Source organism: Scardinius erythrophthalmus, assembly GCF_964197995.2.
Source record: "Scardinius erythrophthalmus genome assembly, chromosome: 1".
NCBI lineage: Eukaryota > Metazoa > Chordata > Actinopteri > Cypriniformes > Leuciscidae > Scardinius > Scardinius erythrophthalmus.
The window spans coordinates 52679963-52691947 of NC_138221.1; the positions used below are offsets into that span (position 1 = coordinate 52679963).

General features: G+C 38.6%; 1 protein-coding gene across 2 annotated transcripts in view; it reads left to right on the forward strand.

Moving 5' to 3' along the window:
• The window catches only part of kansl1b (KAT8 regulatory NSL complex subunit 1b), an 83144-nt gene extending 72677 nt beyond the window's left edge, over positions 1-10467 (forward strand). For both annotated transcript variants that reach the window (XM_081352694.1, XM_081352693.1), the window contains 9 exons: positions 2303-2462; positions 3924-4106; positions 5220-5387; positions 5506-5645; positions 5731-5849; positions 5952-6009; positions 6594-6706; positions 7008-7262; positions 8146-10467. In XM_081352694.1, the coding sequence (XP_081208820.1) occupies positions 2303-2462; positions 3924-4106; positions 5220-5387; positions 5506-5645; positions 5731-5849; positions 5952-6009; positions 6594-6706; positions 7008-7262; positions 8146-8380 (1431 nt within the window). In that variant the 3' untranslated portion in view covers positions 8381-10467. The remainder of the gene's footprint in view (positions 1-2302; positions 2463-3923; positions 4107-5219; positions 5388-5505; positions 5646-5730; positions 5850-5951; positions 6010-6593; positions 6707-7007; positions 7263-8145) is intronic.
• The last annotated feature ends 1518 nt before the right edge of the window (positions 10468-11985 follow it).

Sequence of the window (11985 nt, forward strand, 5' to 3'; positions counted from 1 at the left end):
ACAGGCAGCTGTCCTCTGAATGATGGAACAATATCTGCCCTATTCACACTTGCATTTTGCTGCATTCATAACACAGCTTCAAAGTCTTAGCACTGCTTTTATAGATCTGTTTGCTTTCTGAACAGCCTTTAAAACTCGATTCCTCCCATAACACAGGCCCACTGTGAGCGAGAACGCGCAGGCATGTGCTAAAACAATAAGCGCAACCCCAGTCGATCTCAGCTCCATTACAAATAACAGCACTTGGATGTCATTCAGAGACGGCGCTCTTGAAATGTTATGAGAAATGCTGCCAGTGTCATCAATGTACTAACAGCCAGATTCACTCACACTGCCAGTTATAAACTACCTGCTATCTGATGTACAGTCCAATCCTAACTTTATAACAAGCACTCTAGATGAATGCTATCCCAGTTAGAGGCAGACACTCAGTGGCCTTTCAAATTTACACCATTATGTTTGAACACTGACAGAGACTGAAACATACTGTTTAGCTCAATCTCATTGTAAGTAAAGTAGTTGATGTCGAAATGTTCAAAATGGATCGTGAAATACTAATTTGCATTTCATTACAACCAAGAAAGAAGATCAGTTCTGTAATTCCAGGTGTTTTCTGTGTGATTGCAGAGATTATGGCCCCTGTACAAACTGTCCTGCTCTAATGTGAAGCACTCTTGTTTGAATAGGCTCGGAAAAACCGGGCACAGTTGCCAATAGCAACCCTTTCTACCCAGTGCTGTGCTCTGGGTTAATGACACGAGCACATGAGTACTAGAGAACATGCCACATGCAAAACTGGGTGAGCAGCTCAGGATCCATGTGTGGTCATCTGCTGCAGAGTATGCACATCAGGTTGACTCCAGTATATGGAAACAAAGGCTGATCCCTGGCAGAACTACATTTTAGTCGCTGATGCTCCTGAGATTTTATTAACAAAAGCAAGATCACAGTGGAAGGCACTTGAAAGACTGGATTTAAGATTAATAAAAAGCATAATTGATGACAGTCTATAGATGCTTTGATATAAAGGCTCTTTCTGCAAAACTCATGAAATATTCACATTTGATTCTACCAAGGTTGGAGCTGGGATTACTGCCAGACACAAAAAAGTGTAGTGTGTTTATGGATCCTTAATGTCTTGAATCTACCAGTTTAGCAAAACAGACAACAAACAGTTTAGTATTGCCTTATTTGTTGATGTCCTAAATTTGTTCCCAAAACTGATCATCATTTTCATCCATCAAAGGTCATTTTATATGAATTGCAAAGTTTTAGTGTAGGTAAACATTTCTGTCTGTTAGTAACTGTTAAAGGGTTAGTTCACCCCAAATTAAAAAAAATCTTGTCATTAATAAGCCTAAATTCAATCTTTTTATCATACTGTGTAAAGCAATCGTTTCTCTTCAGAAAATTTGGACGAAACTACATATGGATTAGTTTTACAATCTCTTTATGAGCTTTTTTAAGTGTCAAAGTGGTAGTTGTGTAGCTATGAATGAACCGTTCTGAACTGGCTCAGATTTTATTAAAAATATCTTCATTTGTGTTCCAAAGATGAATAAAAGTCTTACAGGTTTTGAACGACACGAGGGTGAGTAAATGATGACAGAATTAAAAATTTTTGGTGAACTATCCGTTTAATACTTAAGTTACACTACCGTTCAAAAGTTTGCTTCAGGTCATTTAAAAAAATATATATTTTTGAAATCTCTTATGCTTACCTAGGCTTCATTTATTTGTTCAAAATTACAGTAAATATAGTAATATTGTGAAATAATATTTGTTTAAATTAATATATTTAAATATATTTTACAATGCAATTTATTCCTTTGAGGTCAAAGCTGAATTTTCAGCATCACATGATCTTTCAGAAATCGTGCTAATATGATGATTTGGAGCCCAAGAAACAGTTCTTGTTATTATCAATGTTAAAAGCAGTTGTGCTGCTTAATATATTTGTGAAAATTGTGATATGTTTTTTTCTGGATTCTTTGGTCCATAGAAAATTTCAAATGGAAAACTTTTGTAATATTATTAATGTCTTTACTGTCACAGTTGGTCAATTTAATGCATCCTTGCAGAATAAAATTAAGTTTGTTAAAAAAAAAATGTTTTAGTTATATCATTTACTGAATTCTGAATATCATATATCATATTTAGCAAGGCTAAAAAGTGTGTTTTTTTTTTTTTTTTTTTTTTTTTCAGTTGGGTTTTGTTTGTTTTTTTATGGACTGGTCGCCAAAATTACTATTCATACACATACACTAACTTTTCTCCTTGTTGTTCTCTCTGTCACGCTCAGAGGTCAGTGGCTCCTCGCTGTGGCTGTGAGCTGAACACTCAGTGTGTGATGTGCAGTGGATGTGCTGTCCCTCCTGCAGACACCCAGCACCAGCTCCCCCTACTGGACAGACTGGCACAGTTCGACCCCTGCATTCACCCCATCCTCTCCTTTCCAGATGGTGAGGACGCACCCTGGCTCTTTACATTTCTTTCATTCTTTCCAGAATGCACACATGTACGTAGACATGGGCGCATATAGAGGTGTGTCTACTTACATGTACGTAGACACGGTGCAGCTCTATCTGTCCTCCGCCTATTGTTTCCCAGTTTGCCTCAAGGATTTTTTACTGCATAATAATTAGGTGCTAATTTAAGTGTTAATTATTCTGGATCTGGTTATTGCACTTCTTAAAATAATCTGCTGGCTGCTCTGGGTTTGGAGCAGGTCATTAGTGCTGAGATCTCAGAACTGTTTTTGCTTTTCATGTCTGAGAATTCAGTAACATTTGATTTGAAGAGCTCATCTTAGATCAGCAATCCTTCCCTGTGCAGGTCAGATTAGCTGATCATGCATTCATCTGCCTGACCTTAGCGGTGATGACCATTTTAAAGAGCAGTGCAACCTGACTCTGGCTAACTTTGCCAGTAGCGGCTAGCTTTATCAAACTAACTGAGACAGACGTATTTTCCCTCATTAATATGAGCCCGCTGTCCTCTCTAATCTGGCGTCTATTGTGCAAATGAATAATGGGCGTAGAAGAGGCAGGTGACACCGCTGGTGAAACCCGAGTAGATGGAGGGAAATAGAAAGAGGAACCAAAGTACGATGAATTCTAGAATCAAGCTCTGATTCCCCCTTCTGGAGAATTACACACATGTCTGGTACACTTTGTGTCACTGATTTAGATGTTTACACAGACCATTAGGTCAGTCACTATTCATATTTTTACAGTAGCCAAAGGATGAAAAGGCTTCTGAATGAGCCATGACAAATGGTTAGCAACTCCGGGTTTGGGGTTCGATTTCTATGGAATGCACATAATTGTCCTTTTTTATGTCTCTCATATTCATTTTAATGTATACATTTTTCTATTTAACTTTTCTTTACATCTTTTTTTTTATCATTTTTAAAAATAATTTTTATGTGAAGCAATTTGAATTACCACTGTTTAATAAATGTTCTATATAAATAAACTTGCCTAATGATAAAACTTATTCCTTAAATGTAGTGAAAATTTGGAAAATCCATCTGAATGTGTGATGGATATATGAAAATGTATATGTACGTGTAACACAATCAGCACACGTTTGTGTCTGACTCATAGCCTTTCCTGATACCAATCCACCCTCTTTTTCCCATAATTAAAATTTCTGGCCCATCTTTAAAATTGGCATCAATGTTTAAAAAAAGAAGAAAAGAAAGTCAGCATGAATCTGTCGCAACCCATTTTACTTACACAATCTGATGTATTTAAAGTAAAAGAGGATATTCAACAAGAAAAATGTTGCGAAATTTGGAAATTAGAGGGCTTGAGGTCGGCCAGGACTTTAAGGGGTGGAGAAAGTTATTACATTTAGGTCTAAGATTGAGGTCTCTGACAATGCAAAATCAATACAAAAATGTTTTTTTTTTTTCTCAGATGTGATGATGAATCTCCATATGCAGCGTGTGCTGAAGGGACACTGGCAGAATCGTCCTCTGGAGAAGATCAAGCCCATCAAAAAGATCTCGCTCAAGCACAAGTTGTGTTTGGGTAGCCGCATCTCAGACCCTTCCTCCAAAGACAAACACAGGCTCGCCAACTCTCTCCTCTCCACAGTCCGTAAGTGTGGGAAAAAAGAAAATAAAACAACACTACTTTATTAATTCGCTAGGCTTAGGCGCCTAGGCCACTGCTCTGACGGTCTACTAAACTATGAGAGAAAATTCCCTGCATCCTCAGTGTCTGAAATGTCAAGAGCCGAGTTTTCTCCAATGGAGGCAAATTCTTACGCCTTTAGGAGCGTCTAAATTTGGTCTAAACGTGACAGCCCCTATGGGCAGTTAAAGTGACCTGTGAGTGTCTGGCCATCATTAGCTGCTCTCTGCAGTGACTCAGCAGTTATTTCTGGCATCATACAAGTCCAGCCACGGTTGCTTACACTTTCCCCATATTCCGGGTATGAATTATTGAACTTTGAAAAGCATCTGGATTTAGTCATCTGTGGCTGGTTATTGGTTATTGTGTATTATTTAATGCAATTTATTGTTTGAGATTTTGACATGGCAATTAATTATTTACATTAATTGCGTAAAATAAAGATGACATATACTGACAAAGGATAACATTAAAGATTAGAAATAAGAGATAAAAAAAAATGGCCAAAGCAACAAATACATTTTGTAAAATAAATGTAAAGATTAAGACTGATAACAGTACAGATTAAATGTTAAGTTAAAAGTAAAAAAAGCAAATCAACAACAACAAAAAAGATATAACCAGACAAAATATGCAGAGTAACTGAAAAGGGAATGTTAAACGGATAACCGTAACAATTAAAACAAAATGTTAGAAATTAATATATAAATAATAGTGCAGAACAATAACAGTGTATCTCATACATAAATTATGTAAAATAACCCAAAAATACAAAGATTACAAAGTTCTAAAAACAAATATAGAGTATTATATATACGTAGATACACATGTAGGTACGTATATATATGGACAGACTGGCACAGTTCGACCCCTGCATTCACCCCATCCTCTCCTTTCCAGATGGTGAGGACGCACCCTGGCTCTTTACATTTCTTTCATTTTATAAAAAAAAAGTTAATAGTAATAAATAAAGGGAAAATAAAATAAAGTAATAAAATGTACCCTTTATATCATTCTCTTCCTTTCATACTTGACTGTTTTTTCTCTTATTTCCTCTTCCTGTTTGCTTTATCTCAGGTTTGCCGCATCATAAGGTGCGCTCAGAGAAGGTGTCCCGGCAGCAGTTAGACATCCCGATGAGTGCCAGTAAACTTGACTCTCGCCAGCATTTCCGGCAGAGCAGTTCTTTTGACAGGAGCCACAGCCGCAAGAGACCTCGTGAACCCTCGCTGGACCGCACAGAAAGTACGTTCTTCATTTTATTTTCCCTCTCATTCATTCTCTTTTATTCACGTCAGTCTTGCTTGCTTTCATCTCTCTCTTAATCAACATTGAGTTCAGTCCTATAACACTTTTTCTATAGATGCTACGAAGTTGTATATGGACATGGGGAGTCCATGCCCATCTCTGTCCGCTTTCAACACACCCACCCACAGCCCCTTGATGAGACAGCCATCGATCTCCGAGACCTCCACACCCCTCCACCTCAACAGCAGCGCCTCTGTAAGATGCTCTTGAAAGCTTTCCATCTCTGATTGTGTAAACACATGAGAACCAAGTTACTTATGCCTGTGTGTGACTCTTACAGACTATTCGAAGACGGAGAGGAGAGAGCCCTTTTGACATCAATAACATCGTCATCCCCATGTCTGTGGCCGCCACCACCCGAGTGGAGAAACTACAGTATAAAGAGATCCTTACCCCAAGGTCAGAGACACAAACTGAGTTTCCCAACGTGTTTATTAGCCACATGAATCTTCAAAGATTTAATAATTGCTGATTATTTTGCCTTTTGCTTTTTAATTGTAGTTGGCGAGAAGTGGACGTTTTTGCAAAACCAATAGCTGAAGAGGACGATGCAATGGAGGTACGGCCATGCTGTGGGTCACCCAGCAGTTATTTTAGGCTGTCAAGACCGTAAGCCGCCTACCTAGAAATTTAGGGTATTCTAGGTTTGTTTCACTAAGTATGCAGGGTTCGAATGTGACGAAAATGCCTCAGAATGCTTTCTTGATAGGCAGCTCAATAGGTTTTGAACTAAAATGGCTGCAGATGTAACAACAAATGTGCAACACTAATTTAAAATCTAGACAGTCAGGAAAAATTGTGCGTCCATATGCAGTTTCGACATATTTATTCCAACTAAAGTATGTGTGTGTAGTGACCGGAAGGGGAAACTGCCACACAATGTCTGATTACTGATAAAAATAACTAATTTGTTCTGAGTCAGACAACAAGATTAACAAGAATTAAAATGTTTTGTTGTAATAAACATTGAAATATTTGCATTCAATGAACTGAAGTGCTTCTGAACAACCTTCTTTATTAAGCAATTCTGTAATTTGTCATTTATCTCCTAAATGTTTCATTTTAGGACTACCTTTAATTTTGTATAGCCTGAAGCCCTGTTTCCTGGTGTATGTATTTAATAATCTTCTCTCATTCTCTCAGATTGAGGATCTCTCTGACGCAACATTCTCTGAGCTTCACCTTCCGTATCAGGATCAGGAGCGCTCTCGCTGGAGTTGGACCGCCAGCAACGTCGCAATGAGAAGAGGCAGCAGGTTAGGGAACACCACTTGCACAGCTTTTCACGGGATAAGTGCGATTTCTCCTGGTTAACAACTTTGCTGCTGTCTACATGTGGCTTATTTTTGAGTTTTGCACTTCATGATGGCAGATGAGGTGCAAAAAAGAAAACCAACAGTTTTAAATGCGAGAGATAAGAAATGCAGTGAATAAGGACAGCAGGCTGTTCACTTACATCAACATGTTATAATGAGAAGTCATTGAAGCATTACACTGATTTCATCGCAGCCGCGCTGTTAGTTACATGATAATCAGCGCCAGTCTTTTTCTCCACAGGTCGTACAAGTCTGTGGACGGACGGACAACCCCTTTGCTGTGCGGCACCAACCCCTCCACGCCGCAGCCCTCATCTCCAGACACGGCGCATTTCCACCTGCTGCACGAGTACAGCTCAGTGGCGTCTCCCTCCAGCCCCGTCAGCCCGGAGATGCTGATGCTGTCCAGCCTGTACACGCCTGGCTCCAGAGACTCCCAGCGGATGCTGTCCAATGAGGACACGCGCTGCTCCACACCAGATACCTGCGAGGAAATGGTAGGTCCCCAAAGTAGAAGCGCCATCATGGTTATTAAAATGATTAGTTATTAAATGTCAATTTAGTTTTATTTCATAAAAAAAAAAACTTATGTACATTGATTACACTATAGACCTTATGCGCCAGAGAAACGAGGGCACCGCCATCTTTAGAATATTGTCTTTGAACTTCCGTTTTTGCAGTCGCTCTGTATATTTCTATGGCATTGCTGTCCAGGAGTAATTAGCTTTTGAAGTGGATTTAATTCATGTAAAGTTAACGAAAGTTATCATGAGGATTGTAATGTTTAAAGCAGATGTCTTAACAAATGTCAGTAGACAGGGAAGATTTTAAAACAAGCCGTTCATTAATAAACACGCAAGATCGCTGTGAAAATACAGACCGGAAGTCAAAAGACAATGAGCGCAGCGCTGAAAAGGGGCGGGGCTACATAAGGTCTATACCACCTCTGTATTAAATAAATAAAAGTTATCACGGCTACATGAAAGTTTCTGATTCATTGGCTAATACCAAAATTTTACAATCTCTCAATGTTTTTTTTTTTGTCATAGAAATGTTATTGTGTGTGTTTGTTTTTTTCAAATATGAATGCAAAAAATATATATTTGTCGTAGTTTCCATTCACCACTATAGAGGTTTACCCAACTATGACGACTTCCACTTCTGAGAACCCCGGAAATGTGAAAAGGGTCCATTGTTGAATTTGGCTAGTGCTCCAATATAAACTAGAGGCTTTATTGTACGTTCAATTTCACACATGCTCAGTTGTACACCACTGTAAGTCAGTTACAAAAAAAGTACCTTTTTTTTTACCTTTATGTGCAGTTGTCTTCAATTGTGTGTGCAGATATTTACTTAGTCTGTCTCTGTTTGTCCCTACGGGCTCCCCAACCGGTACAGCCATGGGAACTCCGGACCTTTCCGCTGGACGTGGACCCGCAACAGGAGTCCGAAATCCATCTCAGTCCGGCTGGCGAGAGGCCCTGTAGGACTGTTCGACGTGTGTCCGGCAGCAGGACTTCCAAGTCGGAGTCCGACACAGGGCCTTCGTCACCTCTGGGCGACGACTGCGCCAAGCAGCAACAAACCAACCCACCCAAACCTACTCACCGATGAAGCCTAGACTCTGCCCACCCACCAGCTTTCAGAAACTCCTGAAACAGCAGCAACGTAGATGGAAAGAAAACCAACAAAACGAATGAAAGTCCCTGTTGTTTGATATTCAAACATCAGTCAATTCTTTCACAGTTTTTAGTGAATTGTATGGCGATATATATAGACCTGTTTTAATTCAGTCTTTCTTTTGGGTCACTGGAGGACAAAAATGTTTAGGAAGATAAATACAATTAAACGAAAGAGAGATTAGCTTGAGTGCTAAACCAAAATAAGAAGCTCCGAAACGTATCGTATATCGCAGAAGAGCACTTCCCCCTTAGCATGCTGTCGTACTGAGGGGCTCAGCTTGCATTGTGTGTGGTTCTCTTCCAGAAGTTTTCCAAAATCCCACCTAAAATTACTCGTTCAGCCTTGCAGTTTATACTGGAGTGATAAAACGCAAAAAATAAAGCCAATAATAATGATTACCAAGAGACTTGCACGAAGGCGCCAACGCTTGTCTTAGTTCTCTCTGTGAAAGCACTTCATTTTGAAATCTTTCCACATTCCCTTTTTTATTTTGAACAGACAAACTTCCTCATATTTAATGCCTGGGAATTGCATAAATCACAATTTCTGGTTTAATTTTTGTCCCGTGATCTCTTGTATACCATGGTCCGTATGTGCCCCATTTCTGTCAACGTGACGGAGATAGCAGGTGCCTTCATCACAGCCAGGAGATGAAACTGCCATGTTGCTCTCATGCGCTTTTTAAACACCACCAAGTCTGATTAGAGCACTTAATTGGTCTCTCTTGCATGACACTATTTCCAGGAATCCTACAGTCAGCACCCGAATAAACATGCACAGGCTGCTGATATTGGAGACTCGACTGCACTCGCTGCTTTCAGCGTCGGGGAATGGCCCTTCTCGTGTGGGCTTGCGTTAGTGAGTTTTAAAGCACTTGGCGGTACTATGCATGACCAGGTTAGTCCAAAGAACATGCAGTCACTCCAATATAAACTGGAATTTCCTGCCTTGTTTCCCTTTTAACATGGTTCCTCCTTTTATCTCCCAGCCCCGTGGAAAAGAGCTCTTCCGTTGATTGGTCAGGTCTAAACTCTGTCTTCGTTTAATACAACAATCTGCAATACTTACAGCCATCATCAAATCCCGTAACTTGATTTATGATGAGTTCTAGCATTAGCTGGAGTGCTTGACAAGAAAGGATTTGGCAAAATTTAATTCGTTGGCTCCTCGGTTGCTGTCGGTCACAGCCCCGTTTCTTTTTTTTTTTTTTCTTCTTTTTTTTTTTTTCATTTGGTAACAACGAGGAACGATTTCTGTTAGTTCCCCAGTCAGCGAGTCACTGCTTGCAGCTCCTTCCTGTTATTTTAACTAATATGAATGTAATAAAGTCTAATAGTGGACACCAGTTACTTACAAATTTTATAAGTAGCTTCTCTGTATCTGTTGTCACACGAATCTAGCTATTGTAGCCATTTGTTCTTGTTTAAGGGATGTCATGTAAACCAGAAATCCTTAATATATTCCTTTTTTATCTCACTGGAGCATAACAGCATTCATAGTGTCAGAGAAATCTCTTCTTTTGAGGTTGCGTGGCAAATTGTAAGGGGACCATCAACGACTGTCCCATTTCCTGCTGAGAAACCCGCCGCCCCTTTCATTCTTTATCATTAATTATGGTTTTATGTCTCTCTCTGTGGGGGTCTGTGTACTTATCAGGCAAATGTACCATAAGGTTTGACTAGCTTTCAAAAGCCAATATTGTATCGTGTGAGTTATTTTCATACTTTGAATTTCCAATGTGGTGAATGAGGGTTGGGTGAGTCTGGTATATCCTTAAGCATGTAATAGTTTGTACAAAACAACAACAAAAAAAAGTTTATTTTGTACATACCTTGTTTGATTCTTTACTGTGTTTGATGTTCAGGCTGTAGCTGTCCTGATTGTCTAGGGAGAAGACACATGAGAATATTTAACACTTTCTTTATGCAGAGGCAACAAGAAAAAAAAAAAAGTTTATGGATGATTGGCCGATCGGACGGACAGGCAACGTTTGTGCTTCTCAAATTAAAAGTGAATTATATTGTACTCAAATGTCTTCTGTCTTTCTGTTGTACTAGTGAAATGTTTTCATCAGGTTAAAAAGAAGCAGGATTATTCATTACAGGTCTCTGCTTGGATCGCTAAGGATTTGGATTGGACTTTCCATTGTTGTTGTTTTTACGTATTTTTATAACGTTAAACTTAACCCAGATCCCGTTACAATTTGTTTTAATTCTTTTTAAGAATGTTCAAGGACAATGGAGAGGTTAGGTTAGTTATGTGCACTGTATTCCACAGATAGCTGGATAAAGGGCCACTCAAGTAAAACTATCAGAAACTGTAGAGAAGGAAGCTAAAGACCACTAATAAATGGGAGGGATAATATATATATTTATACTGCAGAAAGTCAATGCACTTTAGCTTCACTGTTTAGCATGATTTAATCTAAAACAACGTTTAGATAAAAATGACTTATTAGATATTATTGTTGATTTGACTTTCCTGGAACAATTTTGGCACATTTTGATCTTTGCCCTGTTCAGATAGGTAGTAGGTGTTGTACTTTCATGACTTCATGGACATTTCTGGACCGAGTGAACCGACTTTGAAGGTGCTCAGTTGGAAAGGTACATCTAGCATTATACTGACTCCTAGTGGCGATAATGCAGTATCAAGCAAAATCTCTAGTATTTGGTTACAAATTGCTTTAGAATGTATTCTATTCGTCATGAATGCGCTCCTCTCTGAGCTAATAATCGTCTAGTCACGTGAGGCTCAATGAGTTTAACCCCTTCGGATCCGGCGTCCACTGGATGGACATCACGTGTTTTGTGTGTGCGCAAACCTTGGTGCAGAGATGAAGTCAGAGCCCTCGAGATTTTTCTATAGGTTTTCCATTTTATTAGTAAAATAAAGCCTGTGGTGAACATAAATTATACACACCCATACTGAAAACAATAATTATTTTTGAAAATGTATTTCTAATAATTACATGAGAGTAAACATCCAATTAACTTGGATGTTTAAGTAATTTCAACTTAGATTACATTAAACTATCTTTAAAAAAAAATTAGTTGGATCTTGTGTAACTTTAAAAAGTTAAACTTATTTTGATGAGTTAAAGCAATAAAAAAACAATGTCATTGATCATGTATTTATTTATTTTATTTTTTTCAGGGTGTGTATGTATATGCATACACGTGTGTTTAGATTCATTTCTACAGTGAAGAGCAAATATCAAGTAGGTATTTTAAAAATAAAAATCAGGTCTAAGAGGTTAAAGTTTTCAAAATGCTATTTTTATCTCTTTCCCCGCCAGTATTTAAGTTGCCAGCCACCGCCAGCGTTTGTTTCACAAAAAAATGTAATGGCCCCTAGAATATTTTGTTGTATGAATATATAAACATGTAATATATTAAAAGAACAGCCTTTTTATTCTAGCTTCATGCATGAATGTGGGTAAGTTTCATTAAAACAAAGCGCTAAAAAAAATCACGTTTTTTTCAAAGACTACAACGTGCATAACCACTGCACCCTAACTCTTCCAGAAGATTCGT